The sequence below is a fragment of the Alexandromys fortis genome, unplaced genomic scaffold (assembly GCF_014885135.2).
Source record: "Alexandromys fortis isolate MF-2015 unplaced genomic scaffold, M_Fortis_MF-2015_v1.1 scaffold_33, whole genome shotgun sequence".
In the NCBI taxonomy this organism is placed as follows: Eukaryota; Metazoa; Chordata; class Mammalia; order Rodentia; family Cricetidae; genus Alexandromys; species Alexandromys fortis.
In genome coordinates this window covers 8,897,428-8,920,548 of record NW_026067917.1, presented here as the reverse complement: position 1 = coordinate 8,920,548, position 23,121 = coordinate 8,897,428, and the positions used below count along the sequence as shown (strand labels likewise).

Here is a 23,121-nt window from a genome sequence, read left to right as displayed (position 1 = left end):
GGAAACCCCAAAGGTTTACAAGAGAAATGTGAACTATAAGATACAGAAAGAATGGTTTTACTTTACAACACCTTTTGAAATTCTAAGAGTTTTTCGGGGGTGTTTTATTTTTTCTGATTTTTCAATTGTTTCTTCTTTGGATCCTTCTATTGAAAATAGATTCCTTTTCTCATACTATATAGTCTGATACAATTTCCCCTCCCTCTACTCCTCCCGGTTCCTCCCCACCTTCCATCCCATCTGGATCCACTCCGTCTCTTCCTCATTGGAAAAGATCAGGCTTCAAAGAGATAACAATAAAACACAGCAAAATAATATAATAATAAGATAAAACAAAGTCCATTGCATCAAAGTTGGACAAGGGAAACCAACGGGATGAAAAGAGCCCCAAGAAAAGGCACAAGAATCAGAGATACACTCATTCACACACTCAAGAAAAGGCACAAGAATCAGAGATACACTCATTCACACACTCAAGAGTCCCATAAAAATACTAAACTGAGAGCTATAACATGTATGCAGAGAACCTGGTGCAGATCCATGTTGGCCCTGTGCTTGCTGTTTCAGTCTCTGTGAGTTCATATAAGCTTTGATGATGTAGATTTTTGGAAGGTCTTGTTCTCCTGGTATCCTCCATCGCTGATGGATCTTACATTGTTATGTTTCCTCTTTCAAGAGGATTCTCTGAGCTCTTAAAGGAAAATAGAGACATCCCGTTGAGAGCTGTGTGTTCTAAGGTCTCTCTTGCAGTGTGGTGTAACATCTGGCTGTGGTTTTCTGTATTTGTTCCCATCTTTGGCAGGAGGAAGGTTCTCCAATGGTACTGATCTATGGATATAGAAGAATATCATTAGGAGTCATTTTACCACTACTTTTTTTTTCAGACTAGTAGTATTTTGTTTTACCCCAGGTCTCTGGGCTACCTTGCCTCTAGTTCTTAGTCATCCAGCAGTGTCAGGCATGGGTTCCATCCCATGGAGTGGGCTTCAAGTCAAATCAGATGCTGGCTGGTGTCTTAGTTGGGGTTTATTATGACTGTGAAGAGGCACCATGACCACAGCAACTCTTAGAAAGGAAACCTTCCATTGTGCTAGCTCACTTACAGAGGTTTATTCCATCATGACAGGGAGCACGGCGACATGTAGGCAAGCATGGTGCTGGGGAAATAGCCCAGTGTCATACAGCTTGCAGGCAACAGGAAGTCAACTGACTGTCATACTGACTGAAGCTTGAGAAAAAGACCCCAAGGTCTGCCCCCACAGTGACAACAATTCAACTGGATGTTACCCAGTCCCCGTATTGAAAGCTTTGTTTGGTGACATGAGCTGGTCAGTTGGAGACTTCATTAGAATTGCCTTCATATAGTTTCAGGAGGGTTTTTTTTTTTAAGATACTCAGAAAACAAGTTACGTTTACCTTTGATATGAAGGAATAATTGTGCTGATAATATATACAAGCACAAATCAAGCAGGAATCTTGAGGTGGCCATCCTACCACGATACTGTCCACTGAGTACCGAAAGCCTGTGGCTTCTTCAAAGAGAAAATCCTAAGTCACACATGTTCTTTAACAGAAGACAAGAACAAGTCTCTGCCACAACCCTGATATTCTTTCAGGAAATTGCTACAACCTTGATGGTGTTCTTCAGGAAGCATTTGGGGTTTCTTTCTATAATCCTGCAGTGTTACTGCTATTTCTGTCAGATGACACCAAAGGTGACCATCTAGGAGTTTATGTTTGCATGAAGACTGTGTTGTGGAATAATCCTCTTGTGCACTGTAAAGATTTGTCTCTTGAATGGGTTTAATAAAATGCTGATTGGTCAGTAGCCAGGCAGGAAGGATAGGTGGAGTGACCAAACAAAAAATGATGGAAAGGAGAAGGGAGGAGTCAGGAGTCACCAGTCAGATGCAGAGGGAGCAGGACATGAACGTGCCATGCTAATAAAGGTAACACCACATGGCAGTGCGCAAATAAGGAATATGAGTTAACTTAAAATGTAAGAGTTAGTTATTAAGAAGCCTGAGCTATTGGCTGAACATTTACAAGTAATACTGAGCTTCTGAGTTGGCTATTTGGGAAAAGGCAGGTGGGAAAGAAACTTATAAGACTTATAAGTTTATAAGACTGTTCTTATTGAACCCATCATCCCTCTACCATATCATGCTTCCTGGCACTTACTCCATTCCAAGAAGTCATATGGTCAGAAGGCTGTTGGTGACTAGAATGTCAAGGCCTTTCTTACATGATGTCTTTGAACTACAAGCTTTAGTGAAGCAAACATAGATGACACTCCCATCTTATCTCCAAAATGGCCCCTTTATTACTTTAAACTAATCACTATAAGACTTAGCAGTTCCCAAACATGAATATGTTTTATATCACATGGTTCCAGTAGGGCAAAATTCAGGGACAACCTACCTGGTGGGTAAAGCTTGGAGTCTTCTGTGAGGCTTAACCAGGAATGGATGACACATTTCAAATGTGGTTTAACCATATAAGCAGTAAGTTGATGCTGGGTGTTCATAAGGTCTTAATTTCCTTTCCCTTGGGCTTTCTAGGAGACTCTCAAGATAGGAGCTTGCTGTACCCAAAGAAAGCAATCTCAGAGAAGATGAGAAAGGGCACAGTAACTGCCACTCCAGCATAGTAAGTCACAGACTGCTCCGCCCTATGCAATGAAAAAGAGCTCTACGTGGCACACTCACAGAAATGAAAGTCATTCAAGGCCGTTCTACTCTTCATGTCATTACCCATAACTCCCTGTGTCAGGAAGTGGAGTTTCTTATTTGGCCAGCTTGAATCTGAACTGGCCCGTGGCTGCTTTGACCAGTTGAATCCAGAAGTTGTGCTATGTAAGTTTAGACTTGAGTCCAAGACAACTAGTCATTTGAATTTAATGCCTCCTAGAGTCCTGAGCCTCCATAAAATAAGTGCGGGCTTCTCTGATGATGACAATGGCTACATGAAGAGGGGATAATAGATCAGGCACTTGTGTAAACTAGGCCATACAGAGCTCTTTCTCATTGTGTAGGGCTGACCTGTCTGTGATGTTCTATGCTGGGGCATGAATCACTGTGGCATTTTCCTTCTTCTGAGGTTGCTTTCGTTGGTCATGGCTAGCTCCTATATTGAGGCCACCAGGAAAGTCTATCCATCTTGTAGGTTTCTGAGACAATAATATGTTTTTGTTTTCCCCTTCCACATTTGACATGGCTATTATAAAGACAAAATACTAGAATAAAAGTAATGTAATTTTTGTGAATTCTTCTTGGTAACTGTCTAGTTTCTTCTGTGATTGTGATAAAATATTCTTTTAAAAAAAAAGTAACTCAAGGGAGAAAGCATTCATTTCAGCTCACAGTTCAAGGACATCGTCCATCGAGGCAGAGAAGTCAGAATCACAGGAGCTCGGAACAGCGGGTCATATTGCATCCACACTCAGGAAACAGTGACAAATGTTAGTGCTTGGCTCATTGTCTCCTCCTTGGACAGTGTCTCAGTCACTGTTCTGTTGCTGTAGAGACACCATGACCAGGGCAACACTCGTCTTTTAAAAAAGCATTTAATTGTGGGCTAACTTACAGTTTTAGAGACTTGGTTCATTATTATCATGTCAGGGAACACAGTGACATGCAGGCATGGAGTTGTAGCTGAAAGTTTCATCCTAATCCATAGGCAGAGAGAGACAGGGAGACAGAGAGAAAGAGAGAGAGGGAGGGAAAGAGAGAGAGAGAGAGAGAGAGAGAGCGCGCTTGGGTCTTTCATGGGCTTTGGAATCCTCAAACCCTACTCCCAGTGACATACTTCCTCCAATAAGGCCACACCTCCTAATCCTTCTAATCCTCCAAAATAGTGCCACTCCCCATCACTAACTGGATATCACATCTAATATATAAACCTATGGGAGCCATTCCTATTCAAACCAACACATACACTCTAAAACCTAAGCCCAAGGTATAATACTATCCACTCTGAAGATGAGTCATTCCATCCCAAATAACCTGATCAACAGGACCCCTCACAAGCATGGCTGGAGTCTAAGTGATACATCACAGGAGTGCCTGGAAACTTATCTCCTAGGTGATTCCACACCCCAGCAAGTTAACAGTAAACACTGTCACCGCACCTCATGTACAACTCTTACATTATGATGTAAGATCTACTAGTACAGGGAATATACCAAACACCTTGAAAAATGCCCCCAGTGACTTCCTGTTTTTATTGCTGTTCTTTAAATTAAACCTTTACCACAAACTTCCTTTACCAGAACCATAGTCAGAATGAGCATCACCAAAACAAAACATATATCAAACTTTATCCCAATCCTCAAGGTAGGCTTTTATTTGTATTATGCATTTTCATTGTAATACGTATAGCACTTTTATCATTCCCACTGTGTTTATGAAACAAGTACCTCATTTAATCACAAGCTGCATAACAGCCCTTTTAAAGGTTTGTTCTTTACTAAAACCTAATATATACATGGAAAGCACACAGCTCTCGCATTTAATTTTCTACATTGTTTTATTTTTATTGTTGCTCCTTCAGTAGCATAAAGCATATATCATGGTTTCACTTGACATTTCTATACATATACTATTGCACTTGGCTCAAATTCATCACACACATCCTCCCTTGACCCCTTTTCCTTCACTTATTGTTCCCCATCTACTTTAATGTAATTGATGAGTGGATAGATAGTTTGATAGGTAGATGATAGATAGATGGATAGATAGATAAATCCATCCATTTTTCTGATAATTTTATTCTTCTTTATGGCTGAATGCAGCTCAAATGTGTGTGTGTGTCGGTATGTATGTGTATATGACATATATATATATACATATACCACACTTGCCTTTTTAATATTTAATTTTTTTGAGATTATACTATAAATACATCATTTTCTTCCCCTTTCTCCTCCAAACCACCCCATGTGTCACTTTTTCCTTGTTTTTTTTTTCAAATTTATGGTTTCTTTTTCCTTAATTGTTGTGAGGGGGTGTGAGTGTATATGTGTGTGTGTGTGTGTGTTTCTGTTCCTAAATATATAAATATAGTTGGTTCACCCTTTATAATCTAACTATATGTATGTTTTAAGAGCTGATCATTTAGCATTAGGTACCTAGTGGTGTGCTCATCCCTGGTGAAAATTATTTCTCCCACTCTCAGCATTTCTTATCAGCCTGTAGTTCCTTATCTAGTGGTGAACCTGATACAACAAACTGTCTTCAGCCACCATCTGGTAGTACCTAGCATTGATGGGCATTTGATGATGAACAACTTCCCCAAATAGGCTTTGCACTTCACACAACTTTGAAATAAAACTTACAAAAGAAATAATTTGCTCACCTCTATTCTCATTTTATATTCTAAATTTAATATAGTAATTTCACTAATGAAACAAAAGTTTTCTATATTTGCCACGTATTTATAGTCATCAACTTATCTAAGCCACAAATAAAGGGTTCTCTAACTCCTTCCTTCAGAAACCTTGTAAAGTATAAATGTTCTTACTCATAGAGATACACGAATCATTACCTAAAAAAAAGATAAAGCAGACGCTGTTAGGTCAAGCATGTGCTAATAAAGAACAGAAGTGGTTACACACACGTGTATTTTCCTACATGGGACTCCAAAGGCCCAAGTATTCAGTCACAAAATTTTGACCATATGTAAACTCATGTAGAACAGATTAGCTGTTCTCTTCCATAAACACAAGAAGCAAATTATAATAATTATGAATAATTTAAAATTATTTTATGAAATCACGGGCCCTAAGTACTAATGATCATTCGGTGGAAATATTCACCACACTGTGTGTGTGTGTGTGTGTGTGTGTGTGTGTGTGTGTGTGTGTTAGAAACACCAGGTTCATTGACAGCGACACAAGGAAACCAATTTTGCGCATGCCTATATTCAAAAAGATTTTAGACTAATTACTCTCCTTACAACAGTTTCCATGTTCTTTTTCCTTTTTTCTTACATATGCCTCTACATCTGTGTTTGGAATCCAATTTTTACATCTAGTTACAAGCAGAGGAATTTGCCCGCTTAACATCGGTGCAGACCTAAATTATTTTACATTCACACAGATTCGTGGAAGTTTCTAGACAGAAGTATTCTAAAGTTACATAATTCCATGGTTTCCAAAGTCTAAAGTGTGTTGTACAGTCACCCACATGGCTCATTACAACAGAGATTGCTAGACTTTACTCCCAAACTTCTGATTCAGTATGACAGGGGTGAACCCTGGATTTTATCTCTTCACGAGTTGCTCGATCACACTAATGTGTTTGGGTCAGATACTGACTTCCAGAATCAGCCATCCGGCCTCACAAACTTCAGTATTACAGACTGAAAAGTAAAAATAGTTACAGAAGATGGCCAGTTCAGGCTCCACCTCCTCCATTACTAGGCGTCCTCTCTAGGGTCATCCTCATAGATTCCAGGAAGTCAGGAAGTTTCCACTAAACCAAGTTTCCACACCACCCCCAACTGTCCTCCCATTCCAGTTGTTTCTCCCCACACTCTTTCTCCATCCCTCCCTCCCCCACCTGATCCCTCCTGTTCCTATGCCCACCTGCCCCCAGTCTACCCACATAATCCATTCTATTTCTCCTTCCCAGAGGGATCCATGTGTCTCCCCTAGAGCCGTCCTTGTTAGTTAGCCTTTTGGGGCCCATTGTTTATAGCATGACTATAATTTCTTAACAGCTAAAGTCCAGTTATAAGTGAGTACATACCATGTTTGTTTTTCTGGGTCTGGGTTACTCAGTCAGAATGATTTTTTTCTAGTTCCATCCATTTGCCTGCAAATTTCATGGTGTCATTTTTTAAGCTGCTGTGTAATACTCCATTGTGTAAATGTACCACATTTTCTTTGTCCATTCTTTGGCTGATGAACATCTAGGCTATTTCCAGCTCCTGACTATTATGTACAAAGCTGCTATGAACATAGTTTATCGAGTGTGCTTGTGGTAATAGTAGAGCAACCTTTGGGTATATGCCCAGGAGTGGGTATAGCTGGGTCATGAGGTAGATATTTTCTGAGAAACCACCATATTGATTTCCAAAGTGGCTGTACAAATTTGCACTCCCACCAGCAATGAAGTGTTCCCGTTGTTCCATATCCTCACCAGTATGAGCTGACAATTTGGTCTTAGCCATTTTGACATGTGTAAGATGGAATCTCAAAGTCATTTTGATTTACATTTCCCTGATGGCCAAGGATATTACTTGAAATGTTTTTCAGCTATTTGAGATTCTTCTGTTGAGAATTCCCTGTTTAGATCTGTACCCCATTTTTTAATTGGATTATTTGGCTGGTTAATGTCTAGCTTCTTGAGTTCTTTATATATTTTGCATATTAACCTTCTATCAGATAACCAGGCAAGACTTTCATTGGTAGAACTAGGATACCAACTCACCACAAAATCTTTGACCTACAACCTTTCCTTTTGGCAAGACATGCTTGCTTGGGCAATGGTGGCTCAGAGCTTGTGCAAGTGGCCAACCAATCACTGGTCTAACATGAAGCCCATGCCACAAGAGGGAGCCCATACCCATCCCTGTCTGGATGTCCAGGGATGGGAAGCTGTATGGCCCAGANAAAAGACAATGAAATGATTCCTAATGATATTCTACTATACTCATAAATCAGTTCCTATCAGTTGTCATCAGAGAGACTTCCTCTGGTAGTTGAGGGGAGCAGATGCAGAGACCCATAGCCAAACATTAGGCGGGGCTTGGGAAACACAGAAGAGGGAAAGAGGTTGAGTTTTAGAAGCCAGAGGGGTTGAGGACACTAGGAGAACATGGCGCACAGGGATCAACTAAGCAGGGCTCATAGGGGTTCACAGAGACTGAAGTGGCAGTTGCAGAACCTACATGAATCTGTGCTAGGCCTTCTGCATGGGGTTGTTTACCTTGTGGTTTTGTGGTACTCCTTACAGGGGGAGTGGGGCTATCTCTGACTCTTTGTCTGCATTTGGGACCCTTTTCCTCCTCCCAGGTTGCCTCACTCAGCCTTGATATGAGGGTTTGTGCGTAGCCATGTTGCATCTTGCTTCACATGTGTTCAGTTGCTATCCCTGGAAGGCTTGCTCTTTCTGAGTGGAAATGTAGGAGCACTGGACCTGGGGGCTGAGGCTGCCTGAAAGGAATGGATGGAAGGAAGGACACAGTCAGGATGTATTGGATGAGAGAAAATAAATAAAGAAAACAAGGAATAATGTTTTGAAGAAAACTTCAAAGATCGAGTCAGTGTTCCTCCCATACCCAGTGACTGAGCGACAGGATAAGGAAGGACTGCAGCTTTGCTCTTTGACTTCCACCGAGCATGCTCTTTGACTTGACATCCCAAGCCAATGAGGTGTGCTGATACAGAAACTTTGCAAAAAATGAGTCACAGGCCAGGACACTGGAAGTCAATATAAACATCCTTTCTCTCAGTCAACAAAATTAAAGCACAGAGCCTCTCCACTCATGGGGGATAAAAAAAAAAAAAAAAAACTATTGGATTCAGGTATTTCTTTGTGGCTACTACTCCCTTTTGAAGATCATTTCCTTCTAAACATCTGAGGGTTTACTTTGCATTCTTACATTGCAACGTCTCTGTTGATAACTTCGCAGTAATTCCATTACGGCAAATCACAGGGTTGTCAAATCTTCAAGGATCAGAAGATCCATGAGTTGACAAGTAGCAGATGCACAAAAGAAGTTTTAAATAACGCGTGTTCATTCGCCATGTGGAGCTAAGGGGAATACCTGTGCCTCTGCAGTAGGAAAGCCAGCCAAGAAGTAACGGGGACCATATCTATGCAGCCACATTGACCATCTCCGCCACTTTTATTCAGCGAGGAATCAAAGAAGCCAGAAGACTTAAAGCCTCTTCGGTTTTCAAGCAAGCTGTTTCTGTTTAAGGACAGCCGTTTCTGCTCAAACAGATGATGTCTGATGTCACTGAGCCCGGTGAGGGCTGCAGGCTGATGAACGTTCTCTTTGTAATACCGCCACGGTAGGCATGTGTGTTAGAATGTTACGGCTTCGTTAGACTGTGAGTGGGGCTGCTTGTTGCTTCTGTGCTTACAAGATGATAGAAGTTGCCCTCAGAGTTTACACAACCTTGATGTGTTGCGCGTAAAATATAGACAGTCACGTGAAAACGATCCCATTATACATTTTCTCATCGAGAGAAACAGCTGAGAAACCTACAGACCATCAAATTATTACTCCAGTGTTTCATTAGAGGCAATTAGACCCCGGAACCAAAAGGTCCATCTAAACTACTTGGCTTAATTTTGTTAAGCCATTTAGGATCTCAGTTACAGGTGCTTCCATCTACAGAAAACAAAAACCTACTAAGTATATAGTTTATTACTTTATTGATCCCTGCTTTTATAGCCAGAACATCAAAGGTGAAATTTAAAAAAAAAAAAAAAGCTAAGTGAGGAAAAAACATTCAAAATCATCTTTTTTTCATCCCACAGACCCTAATCTGGAGTAAGGTTCTATGTCGGACACAATCTCTCTTCTCTACAAACTCAAAACTCAACAGGAAACATAAACAAAAATTCATTCCACAAGCAAACATTGGTCACCGCCCTCAAAAAGAAATATCAGTCTAACCCATTCACAGTGTTCCAAAACAGCCCACTTATTTGATTAAGGACGAAGACTTTAGGAAGTCATCACTAACCATGTTTAAAAGAAACGGAGTTTTCACGGGAAAAATGGCATCTCCTGAAAGAAGACAAAGGCATTAAAGACAAGCTCGTGTCCGAGTCCTTAGAAAATTATGATGAGAAGTGTCCTAGACAATAGCTGCCAGGCACAGGCACGGAAGACTGTGGGGCAGACTGGAGTCCGGGAAACCTCTCTTGAAAGCACACCTAAAAATGGGCATACACTACTTTCTGTAATGGCCGTCAGCTGTTCTAATAACAGATGGCCACGGGAACTGACGACAAAGAGCAAAAGGCTTATGGAGATTTGGAATAGACTTTTGTCCCCAATTCCTGGTGGCCTGGAACACATACTCCAATGAGTCATATGAGTAGCAGGGCACAAACCTGAGGCCGCAGCAGATGGAAGCATGAACCCAAGAGTCGAATGGAAGGAAACAATAAACTTCAAGTCAACAATAACTAACAGGAAACTCGAGATATAATACAGAACATAAGGACAACTAAAACTTTATATTCGATGGTGAAGCCAACAAAGAACACATCTCTGACACAAAATAATCAAGAAAAAAAAGAAAGAATTCAAAATAAGCAGTATGACGAATGAAAGGGAGTTTGCTTACGTGATTAAGAACATGCTGAGCATGGCTGCCAGGGAACCAGATAGGCTGACTGCAGGCCCTCACCTCTCCCTCTGTTCCCCCAGGCCCAATCCCCTAGTCTCATCCCCAGCTCTACACCAGAACAACTACAAAAACCTCCCCCCCCCCATCTTTAGGGGTCTAGTGGATCCCACAGCTCTTACCCTCTGAACCTCTCTCCGGCCACTCTCTGCTTTATCCCAACTCCAACAGAAATTCATTACTAACCCACAGGCCATTCCCGCTAGGGAAGCAGGTAGACTGTAGATCTTCCCTTCTCTCTCTGAACCTACAGGTGAAATCGTACCGTCTTGCCCTCAGTTCTGCAGCAGACCACCTGCTATGGTTTTCCTTGCCTCCCCGGCCCCGTCTTGTGTGGATCCCATAGCTTTTGCCCTCCTAATCCCTCCCTCAAAAAATAAATAACCCAATTAAAAGGCAGTCAGAGACCTAAACAGAATTCTCAGTAGAATAATCTGAAATCGATGAGAAACACTATTAGGAAAATGTTTGACATCCTTAGCCATCAGTGAAATGCAAATCAAAATGACTCTGAGATTTCAAATTTTCACCTGTTAGAATGGCTCAGATCAGTAACATATGTGACTGTTCACACTGTCAAGGATGAAGGACGAGGGGAACACACCTCTATTGCTGGTGGAGTGCAAATGTGTACGGCCACTTTGGAAATCAGTGTGGCAGTTCCTCACAAGGATGGGAATTGATCTACCTCAAGACCCAGCTGTATCACTCTTGGGCATATACACAAAGCATGCTTCCTTCTACAACAGAGACACTTCTCAACTGTGTTCTATTCCTAGTAGCCAAAAACTGGTAAAAACCTAGAAGTCCCTCAACAGAAGAATGTATAAAGAAAAGGTTGTACATTTATACCATGGAGTACTCAGCTGTTAAAAAAAAGATGTCATCATGAAATATGAAAAGAAAATATATGAAACTAGAAAGCAATCATGATGTAATCCAAACCCAGAAAGATAAATATGGTATGTATTCATTTACATGTATTACTCATTAAGTAAGCAATAACCAAGCTACTAGCTGCAGATTCAGAGATACTAGGTATAGAGGAAGGGACTAAGGAGGACACATGGATCTTCCCCGGAGGGTAAAATGGACAGTAGGAGATCCTTCTATCTTTGTGTTGCTTTCATGGGTTAATAAAGAAACTGCTTTGGGCCTTGATAGGGCAGAACTTAGGTAGGCGGGGAAAATTAAACAGAATTCTGGGAGGAAAAAAGCAGAGTCAGGGAGAGACATCATGAATCTGCCCTAGACAGACACTGGGAATTTATAGATTAATAGAAATGGGTAAAATTAAGATGTAAGAATTAGCCAATAAGAAACTAGAGCTAATGGGCCAAGCGGTGATTTAATTAATACAGCTTCTGTGTGGTTATTTCAGGGCTAAGCTAGCCAGGAAGCTGGGACTAACAAGCGGCCCTCCTTGCAACGGTAAAATAGGAGTAAAATAGGATAGATTTTGTGGATGGACTTCAGGCAGGGCACATGGGAATGGAAGGACAGAGTGGGGGAGGGGAGGTGCAGTGTGGTTGAAGGAGGTAAAGTAGGGAGAAACGGAACTTCCGCCATCACCCGCTCTGAAAAAAATGATAATCATAACAACTTATTTCAAAGCTAAACATGCATTTGTCATACAATGTTGCAAATCTTTTACTGGGCATTTATGCCAGAGAAATGAGATGTGGTCACACTACAATTTGCATACAAGGGTTTAATAACAATCTGTGTGCCCTTGATGGGTGAATCGGAATAAATTGTGATGCAATCATACCACGGAATATATACTACTCAACAGTATAAAATAGATAAACTGTCACCATGAAACAATGCCAATAGATCTGCAGAGAATGATACCGAATGAAAAACGTTAATGCCCAAAGGTCACACATGGCATGGTTTCATTTCTACAACACTTACATAATACCAGATTTATAGAAACAGAAGACAGGCTGGTGGTTGTCCAGGGTTTAAAGGATCAGAGCACTGAAGCACGTAGCTATAAAAGGCATTATGAATGGCTCTTACAGTGATGGGATGCTTTGTGTCTCAGTTGTACCAATGTCCACGTTCTAGCTGTGATTTGTACTGGACTTTAAAAAAATATAAATACTAGAGAAACTGAATCAGTGGCCCATGAGGTTTCTATTATTTCCACATGTAAATCTATAATTATCTCAAATTAAAAAGCTTTATTGAAGACAGATTTTTTTTCAGAGAACTTTGAAAAATTAATTTAAATCAATGTAAGAAAGTGAGGCAGCATGATGTCGTGGGTTAGGAGAGTAAAGAAGCACATAAGTGTTTGCTCAACATGGACTAGGCTTTAGGCTTCATACCCAGCATGGCCAAAACCAAAGTGTAAAGTAACAGGGATGGACCTACTTACGACTAAAGAAACAGAGGGTTCTTTCCTCCTACAAGTAGAAAATGGACAAGTAAATCCTTGTTTCAACTTCAGAAGAATTTGGAAATCTAGTAAAAGAAGGAAAATAGATTTTTAAAAAGCTAGGAGTGACTTGGGAAAGGAATGGGCTGCCACTTTGTAGTAAAAGAATGAACGTTGTGGTGTTTGGAAGTACACGTCTGCCATGCCCACACAGGCTGCCTGTACATGTAGCACGGGTTTCTAGGGCCGGAGATAGCAATAGAGAACTCACTCTCAAAGATGCTGTTTGTTGATCTAAACCTGTCTGATAGTTTTTCCAACCAGCACAAAAGTTGCTTTATGCTACAACTACCTCTGTTCTTCTGGCTTCACAGACAGCTTTGATGGGTCGTGTGAAAGCATAGTATTGGCTGGGGTGTCCTAGGGAAGGCAATAAAAAACATTTAAGACAATCAATACATAGATCAAAAAATCTCTGGGAAGGCAGAGCTTAGGAAAGTTAAGCGCTTCTGTGTATGCCAAAGGCTCAAGAAGCCCATGTGTGGGCTCAGAGTGGGATGAACACTACAGAAAGACGGGGAAGAACCTAAGATTTCACCTCTGGCTACTCCCCAGTTTCCATACAAGCGAGGAAAACTTAAATGGAGTAACAGAAAAACTGAACACCGGAGAATCGCTACAATAAAAAGTAAATGTGCATAAAGACCATAAGACTTTTTTTTTCTCTTTTTCAAGCCCAGATATCTAAGATTACACTGTTAGAGCACAGGAGGATGCCTGAACTAATAGACTACAGACTACGTTTGACCAAAATATGCATGGGATTGAAAAATGGTTCGGAAAAGCCAAGCAGCCAATAAATGACCACCATCTGAAATAGAAGAGCAATAAACCCTTAGAGGATAGAAGAAGAGGAAATCTGAATTTTAGTGTTAGAAGCACCTAGTATTAAATGAAAATAAAAAAGAAGGTGTGATAGATCAGCAAGAAACTAAAAAGAAATCAGTAGAAATTGTCTGCGCAAATGCCTAACAATTTGACTAAGTAAAAAGCTAACCGAAGTCTATTATGTTCACTCAAACAAGTAAAAGGAAAGGGCTAGGAGATTAAAGAGAGAGAATAGAATTCCAAGAAACACAAAGAAAGCATCGCGGAAGAGACAGAAAACAAAAGAGGTGGCGTAAAAGAAAACCAGGTTGTTGTGGTGGTTTTTGATTGCACTCTGACACTCCCAAGGCTACCAATAAAGTTTGCTTTGAATCAGAGGGCAGAGCTAGCTACTGGTTAACCAAAATCAGTTATAGAGGTTTTGGAGGGCCAAGGAGAGAGAGAGAGAGAGAGAGAGAGAGAGAGAGAGAGAGAGAGAGAGAGTAATAGGGAGGGGTTTACAAAGATTCTCAGCCCCTTTTGGATCAAGGAAGGGAGAGAAGGGGTCACCGCTGGCTTCTCCGCTGCTTCTCTGATCATTCAGGTTCTTACCTCAACATTTGACTCCCGATTTTTATTGATAAAGAATAATTAGGTAAACACCTAACCAGGTAGAAAGTGTAGACTTCAAAATTAGCATGACTAAGATGGAGATGTCAGCAGAGTGTTCTAGCAGAGAGGGATTAGACAGGAGGAAGAGTAAACCCAAAGAAAAGTCAACAAAATATGTCCACTCAAGAAGCAGAAAGGATGAAGAAAAATGAAGCATAAAATCCATTAGGACACTGAAACGGAGGGTACTGAATACACAGAATGAGAATTCCAGAGGGGAAAAAGGAGCAAAGGGATGGATACCTTGAGTAAATGGTGGCCACCTACATCTCAAGTTTAATGAAAGATATATTAACCTACATATTCAAATGTATTTATGAGTTCTGTGCAGGAAAAACGCAAAAAGACCTATTCCAAGGGACATTAGAGACAAACTTTCAAATATAATCTTGAAAGCAGCTAGTGAAGGTCTCTCTAGCGGGGCCAAGCAATGCAGGCAGGTTTTTCTTTTCCCCCTTCCCTCTCTCTTGCTAAATCACTGGATTACATTCCTGAAGCTAGGCCCCAAGGTCTGTTCCCTTGGTGACCACTGACTCAGTCCTGAGACTGAACACCAAGGGCTGCCAATCAAAATTCATTTCTTGGCTACACTGGCTAACCTGTGCCATCAGGACTTAGAAACTCACCCTAGGAGAGACTTCCCCTCTTTTCTCCTTAAAGCCCACTCCTACAGAAACACCTTCTGCTGCTGTCTGCTTTTGCCCATTCCAGAGGCAGTCCCTGTCACCTGCCCTCCCCCCGGGTAATAAATCTTGTTTTTGATGAGAATTTGGTGTCTAAGTGTGTTATGAGCTAACTCTGAGGGTTCCCCCCTATATTGGCTCCATGACTGGGGGAGGAGGGTATCATTCTACAGGATCCCCAACTCAACTCAATTCTTACACTGTCTGTACTATCCAATGTCTGCTCATTTTATCCAATAACAGCAAATGGGTAATTTTTCCCTTAGTAGCCATCGTAAGCATTCCCCAGGACACCAGATCATGACCATTGTAAGTCCAGCATCCTCATTCTGTCTTGTGAGGGTGGGGAGAACACACGAACACAGCCTTCAACAGGGACCCTTGGAAGGACAGGTAGGCACATTCCATTTGGTTTAGTGGTTGGCAGTTTTCTTTTCACTTTTGGTGGGCCCTCGGGCGGAATCCAGTGTCCATTCTTAACCATCTATAAAACCCTCTTCCGGGGTTCCAGATATCTCCTCTGACCCATTGAGTCCCTCTCTTGGTGATGAAGCATTGGGTGATAAGCCTTTCCTCACAGAGGCCTTCTTATCTGCCTCACAAGATCCTAGGGGGGGACGCCCTTGGCTCTCAACCTTGGCTTCCAGTCACCACCAGCAAAAGGAATCCATCCTGACTGACACACATCTAGGATGTCTCCTAAAGGCACCAACTCACACCCAAAATTACTGGTGTGTCTTAGCACCCAACATAGCCCTTATACTCTCTAGATATCAAACAAAACAAAAACTTTTACAATTTATAAGGAGATACTCCTCCCCTCTTCCTCCCTGCCTCCTCTTTTGTAGCCCCCCCCTCTCTCTCTCTCTCTCTCTCTCTCTCTCTCTCTCTCTCTCTCTCTCTCTCTCTCTCTCTCTCTCTCTCTCTCTCTCTCTCTCTCTCTCTCTCTCTCTCTCCTAACCTACAAAGGACTCTAGTCCCTTCCAGTCTTTCAGATTTTATCACTCCAAACTTCTCTTACCGAAAACTGATTGCTCACAATTCCTCCCCTCGATCCTGCCACACTTATTCCTTTACCCCAATATTCCCCGGTATTCCCCAGACCCTCTTCACTCCTGTCCAGAGACTCTTGAATATCTCCTCCCAATCCCTGTTGTGGGATACGCAGTGGTCTAAGATAGTGCCTTTGTCAAGGTAACCTTCTTATCCCCACACACAATCAACCAACAGGCAAAAACAGGCTAAATTAATAGCCCTTACCAGAGCCTTCCAAATCACACAGACACACACACACACACACACACACACACACATACACACACATCATTAATGATGATAAAGACTCCAAACATGCTTTCCATGACCTGCTAAATCACTCAGTCATCTGGTAAGAATGAGAATTTCTAAACACAAAAAGCAACTTAATTACAAACCCTTTGTATATCCATAACCTCAAGGCCTCTCTTTTGCCCTCTGAAACTGGTTTGGTTCATTGCACATCAGACCAACCCCTTCATGGTCAGTAAAGGTGATAGTTGTGCTGTCCTGGCAGCCTGTCAAGGTGCCCTTACATCCCTTCTGACTCCCCCCGCTTCCCTCCAGGCTACCCTACCACGTAATCCAGATAACATCATACTTAACCCACCTCAACACAGCACATTATTTTTTTACTTACACCAAATATTTCACTCCAATACTAAATTCCTCCTATCATTTCTTGAAACCCGCCTAACTCTCACCCCAGCAGATAAGACTTTCTTTACAGAACCAAACCCAAATCTACAATATATGTCAGCTAACAAACCCAACCGCTACAGTTTGGGCCCCCATCTTTCCCACTCGCCGAGTTATAAAGAGTTGAAAGTGTAAGAGTCTAAGAAAAGTTTTAAAGTTGTAAATACAAGTTATAAAGGTCTAAGTTGTGAGGATATGGAAGCTTGAGTAAGCTGTGAGGGTTTGCGAAAGTTTAAAGTATGGGAAAAGTTGTTTTGGTTTTCTTCCCCCTCTTTTGCTACTGTTTGGGTTCCCAAACTTTTACTACGACCCAACCATAAATCTATTGCCCTTTCTACAATATGAATTTCCTAAGATGAGCAAAAATGGTAATAATAACATATCTAAGACTTTTATCTCATTCGTAAACTTAAACAGTCTTGTTAAGCTTCAGGGAATTGACTTGGCTCCACCTCTCACAGGTCAAATGGACTCCAGAAAAGTACGCCGACAGCCTATGTTTCCCTGCCTGCCTTTTCCTAAGGGTGGGATCTCTCTTATTTTCCTGGGTTTAGGGTTCCTCTCCCCCAACTACCAGGACCATGTGCCTAAAGTTTCAAATGTACGCTCAAGATTTCCCTAAACTCTTTAACTTTACCTCTGCCCCTAGTCTGTCCCAGCAGATTTTAAATCAACTGCTCCTGTAACTCAACAGCCTCAGATGCTCCCTTGGACTCCACATCCTAGATAGGTCCAAAGCAGCTAGCCTCAGATGGTCCAGCCTCACAAACTGCTCCAAAACTGTCTGCACTTCCATAGCCCCAGATGGTACCTCAGAGTCTGGACAGGGACTGACACAGCTTGCTCTTCCTGACCTTGACCAACATTCTGGGCTTGCTGGATCCCTAACAATGACACCCCAATATCAGAAGGAAGCAGCCAGAGAGGATGATGCCCACTTATCCAACACCCTGTGACCCAATAATAAAACAAACAGGTAGGAATGGAGGGCTTTCTAGCAGGCCCAAATATTGCAGACAAGTTTTCCCCTCTCCCCTTTCCTCTTTGTTACACCACTAGATTATGTACCTAAAGCTAGCCTCCAAGGCCTGTTCCCTGGACTAAACACCAGGTCTAGCTATCAAAATTCATTATTTGGCTACAGTGGCTAGCCTGTCCAATTAGGACTTACCAATTCATATTAGCACAGACATCCCGTTTTCTCCTGAAAAGCCCACTCCTGAAGAAACACCTGCTGCCTGCTGTCTGTCTTTATCCATTCCAGAGGTAGATCCCCCATCCCTGTTTGTGTAATTATTTATTTACTTATTTATTTATTACCCCTCCAGGGTAATAAATCTCATTTGTACTGAGAATTTGGCGTGTTCTGAGCCAATTCGATCTCCACCACTCCCAACCAGAAAGAGAAAAGCCACTTACTGTATACAAAGGATTCTTAAAAATAATACGATTGCAAGCTGATTTCCTTCCCATGACTAGGGAGGCCAAAGGCTCTAGAATGACACATTTCCACATCAAAAGTGGTAAAAGAAAAATCACACACTAAATTTATCCCTCAAAAGTGAAGGAAAACTTAGGGCAACAAGTAACTAAACTAGTTGAATCAAGAAGGTAAGGAAAGAGGCTAGAGAGACAGCTCAGTTGCTAAGTGTCATAGAGGCAGGAAGACCTGAATGAGAAGCTCCAGCATCCTCATAAAAGTCAAGTATGGGGTGCATGCTGTTCAGTTAGAACCTCCATCTCACTCCTATTTCATCTCCAAAGTCCCATTCCTCCCTCCCTCTCTCTCTCTCTCTCTCTCTCTCTCTCTCTCTCTCTCTCTCTCTCTCTCTCTCTCTCCTGCCCTCTCAAAGAAGCTCCAGCAAAGAAAAGGCACCAAAAAGCCTGACAATTGCAACTCCCTCTCTTCTTGCCACCAGTAACCCAAGTCCCCACTTAAAATATTCAGCGTTTTTGGGGCTGGAGAGATGGCTCAGCGGTTAAGAGCGCTGACTGCTATTTCAGAGGACCTGGGTTCAGTTCCCAACATCTACATGGCAGCTCACAACTGTCTGTAGATCCAGTTCCAGGGGATCTGACACCTTCATATAAAACATAAAATAAAGTTAAATAAACTATAAGAAATATTTTTAAAAAAATGTTCAGCTTCTGACTATACCTGGACACAAACCCACCTCGCCTACAACCTATACAATCTTCCTCCTATACAATCTTCCTGCTTTAGTTTGAGCATGTGGCTTCTCTGTCCTTGATCTCTAGGACTGAAAAACAACCTGGAAGTTGCTTTGCTCAAATAAGCTCGTTCTTATACTTCTTCGACTCAGCTTGGTCTGGCTTACTGCAATGGCAGAGAAACCTATTATTGGGGATAGAAAACCTATCACATGTGTTTATCTCTATCCTCGGGATGCAGAGATAGAAGAGATCCTGGGGCTTGCTGGTTCCAGGTTAGTTAGGGATCCTATGTCATAAGGTAACATGGGGGTGTGTTGATATTTTGTTTGTGCTCTAACAAATAAAGCTTTTTGAAGATCAGAGTGCAGAGCTAAGTCACTAGTTAGCCACAGAGGCCAGGCACACACCTTTAATCCCAGCACTCAGGGGACAGAAGCAGAGGAATCTCTGTGAGTTCAAAGCCACCCTAGGCTACACTAGATTGATCCAGTCTCTAAGAGAAATGGAGTGAAATGGTAGTGGCTCACCTTTAATCCTAGTACTTGGGAGTCCCAGGGCTTTAAATCCCAACACTAGGGAGGTAGAGACAGGAAGGGATATGACTGGGCAGAGTGTTGGCAGATACTGCTTGTTTGTTCCCAGCTGCCCAGAACTGAAATAACTACACAGAAACTGTGTTAATTAAATGACTGTTTGGCCTATTAGCTCTAACTTCTTATTGGCTAGCTCTTAAATTAACCCATTTCCATTGTTTTAAATTTTACCATGAGGCTCGTGACTTACTGGCAAGGTTCTAGCTGGCCACACACCTTTCTCCTCTGGCCACTACATGGGATCTCTCTGATTCTGCCTACTCTCTCTCTCTCTCTCTCTCTCTCTCTCTCTCTCTCTCTCTCTCTCTCTCCATACAATGTGTGTGTGTCTTCCAGCCTGGCTATGTTCTGTTAAGCCATTGGCTGAAAGCAGCTTCTTTATTAACCAATAAAAGCAACACATATACAGAAGGGCTTCCCACACCAGCAGAGAGAGGGATATAAGGCAAGAAGAGACAGGAGCTCAAGGGATTCAGTCTGAGGACTTGTAGAGACAGGATACCCCATTCAGTCTGAAATTTTCACAGAGGTAAGAACTAGTGACTGGCTGCTCTGTTTCTCTGATCTTTCAGCTTTTACCCCCTGATATCTGACTCCAGATATTTTTATTATTAAGACCAATTATAATTCATGCTACATGGAGAGCAAGGAAAGCGATAATCTTGATTGAGAAAGCCATTATGGGGTTAGCAAGAAACCTGGCTCTAGAGAAATTCCCAGGAATCCATAAGGATGTCCCCAGCTAAGACCCTAAGCATTGAGGACAGTACCTACTTTATTTAAACATGTGCTATGCAATGTCAACATAAACTTACAAGTACATATATATTTATAAACATATATGTTTACTATACATATAGTAAACCTTAAGGAAATTGAATCCACAAACAAAACAAGATAGTGGTTACATTGGGGCACAGAGAGAGAATAAGGAGGTGATGTCTGAGCAGGAAGTCTTTCAAAGGCTTTCAAAAGTAAAAGGATTTCTTAGGCCGACTCTAACAGTGATCATTTTACAGTTGGCAAATGCTACCCTCCATTATAAATATTCTAGAATACTGCATTTCAAATATGCACAATAAAATATACACTATTTTGTTCATAATAAAAAGTAAAAACAATTGGAATGTCTAGATGGGACAAGAAGGTGACACCTGTTTAAGGAAGGTCACATTGCTGCACACAGAAGGCACTCCCACTTGAGGGGAGAAATCATTTCTCCCCTGGGCAATGTCGTGGTCAGGCTCAAAAGAGAAGCTGTGAGGGTGCCACCAACAGAACGGCCAGACAGTGGGACCCCTGACCCTGCTGCTCTCTGATGCTGGCTTGTTATTAGGAAAGACAGTGAGGACCAAAGAGATCGTGTGGGACCCTTTATTTGAGGGGCTATAGGGAGGATGGGAGGAAGAAGACAGAAAGAACCCAAGCCCAGGAGGGTTAAGAAGTCAGAGTTTGCTGAGAACTTCATTTCCCGGAGAAGTGGGTGTGATTGGAGCCCGCTGGCGTGAAACAGACAGGCACAGCCTTCTGAACTTGGAGAGATGCAAAGGGTTTGAAACTTTTGGAACTGTAACAATAGGGAAGAAAGCAGGGACACATAAAAAGTGTGCCAAACAGTAAAGCAAGCTCAGCTGAGGCCGGATGGCAGAAATCCATAGCAGAGCCAGCTGGCATGATTCGTGACCTACTCCAGCAACCTTGGTCATCGCTGAGCTGTTATCAAGGTTGAAAATATTATCGTATCTGAAATACACAATTACACATGAATAACACATACACATGGTCCACCACAGGGCTAAATAACTTATCAGAGTTTCCTTGAAACCTTAGATCACACAGAAGAGGCTTCGGGAAATCATCTTCCCAAGGGCAACAATGCTTTCACGGATGGCTTGACATTTCAACCTAGGTGGAGTGGAGTCTCCAGGTTCTGATTGGTCAGAATTTCCAAAAACATGTCAGGAAGATTAATAGGGCAGATAGAAACACACGCAGCAGGTGACAATCCCGAAGGATGGGGTATTGGCCATTATCTATCCCTCTCCTTTCCACCACGCACCTCTACTGCTTCCCTTCCTTTGCACTTTTGCAGGCCGAGGCTGCTCACTTGAGGGGTTGGCCAAGCCCTCACCATCGGCTGCCACATTCGGTTTAGGCTACAGCCATCACTCACCCATGTATCACTATACAACAGTAGCCTCCTTCAGATAAGACATCCACTGAACACCTGCCACCTTGCCTTGATTCTTTTCCTGCCATTGTGACTTATCACTTGTCATGGTAACTGTGTCTCCTTGCGACGGGTCCTACTACCTGACCCCCACTCTTCTACAAACCCATCATCTCCACTGATATTAGGGCAGTCAGTCATCTGATGGAATCTCCTGCTATTGACTTCCGTCTATGTAGAAGCTTCTAGCCCTGAAAAATCGAATCCCCTAATATGGCAATGTTGTCACGTTGATCAGAAAGTTTTATACTATGATCCGAATCCTTCTGGCCTCAGAGAAAGGAATAGCATTTCTTCACTCTTGAAGCTGGACTGCACAATTTCTCCAGAACCAGCACTGGATGTGTTCTGAATAAAGTATTTCCAAACTGAGGCAGTTCCTGTCGCATCCAGGCCTTGCAGGATTTCACCCACACTCGGGGACACTTGTTGACTTCAGTGCCTCGTCCCTCTGGCTGCTTCTGCTTCGTCTCTTTATGATACTCTTATACTACAAATCTCCCCTCTTCCTCCTTCTCTCATGTCCTTTCCAGTCTGCCGCCTGTGTATCCCAGGAAATCTGCTTCATTCTTCTGTTCTGTATACTCAGCTCGCTCCTCTAATCATGGACGTTGTGAGCTGTCATTTGTGCCCCCTGCCAGAAATTAGTGCCTTCACAAAGCAAAAATTCTCTAATAGGGAGAGAGAAAAACAGAAACATGGCCCTCCCCCCAAAGAAGTTCACTCAAAATGGAGACAAACTCAACAACCTGAACAGCTGGGGAAAATAGTCATTGCGCGAATGCCAGCATCCACGTAACTGCATCTTCACACGCACACAGTGTGTGTGTGTGTGTGTGTGTGTGAGAGAGAGAGAGAGAGAGAGAGAGAGAGAGAGAGAGAGGGAGAGAGATTATTCAGTTTTTCCTAGCCAAACAAAGAGAGGGCAACAATACATTGCAAAAGTTATGTTCCGCGAGACCGGTTTTAACCCGGGCTTTTTCAGACCCAGGCCAGTAGGCCTTGGTGAGTTCCTGATAGGACATCCCCCTTGTCTCAGTGTATGGGTGCACCCCCCGCGGTCCTGAGTTCCTTGCTTGTGCTCTCTCTCCTTCTGCTTCTGATTTGGACCTTGAGATTTCAGGCCGGTGCTCCATTGTGGGTCTCTGTCTCTGTCTCCTTTCATCGCCTGATGAAGGTTAATATTCAGGAGGAAGCCTATATGATTTTCTTTGGGTTCTCCTTCTTATTTAGCTTCTCTAAGAACCCGAATTATAGGCTCAATGTCCATGGCAATGGGTTTTTGATCCTGCTGTACCTATTGGTTTCGTGGGAGCCTAGGCAGTTTCGTGGATGCTCACCTTACTAGACCTGGATGGAGGCGGGTGGTCCTTGGACTTCCCACAGGGCAGGGAACCCTGATTGCTCTT

At 42.3% G+C, this 23,121-nt stretch overlaps 1 protein-coding gene across 1 annotated transcript in view; it reads right to left on the bottom strand.

The window, feature by feature from the left end:
- Positions 1-524: 524 nt before the first annotated feature.
- Gtdc1 (glycosyltransferase like domain containing 1) overlaps positions 525-23,121 on the bottom strand; it is a 401,452-nt gene continuing 378,855 nt past the window's right edge. The window contains exon 10 of the mRNA XM_050139909.1: positions 525-828. Coding sequence (XP_049995866.1) covers positions 650-828 — 179 coding nt within the window. The 3' untranslated portion in view covers positions 525-649. The remainder of the gene's footprint in view (positions 829-23,121) is intronic.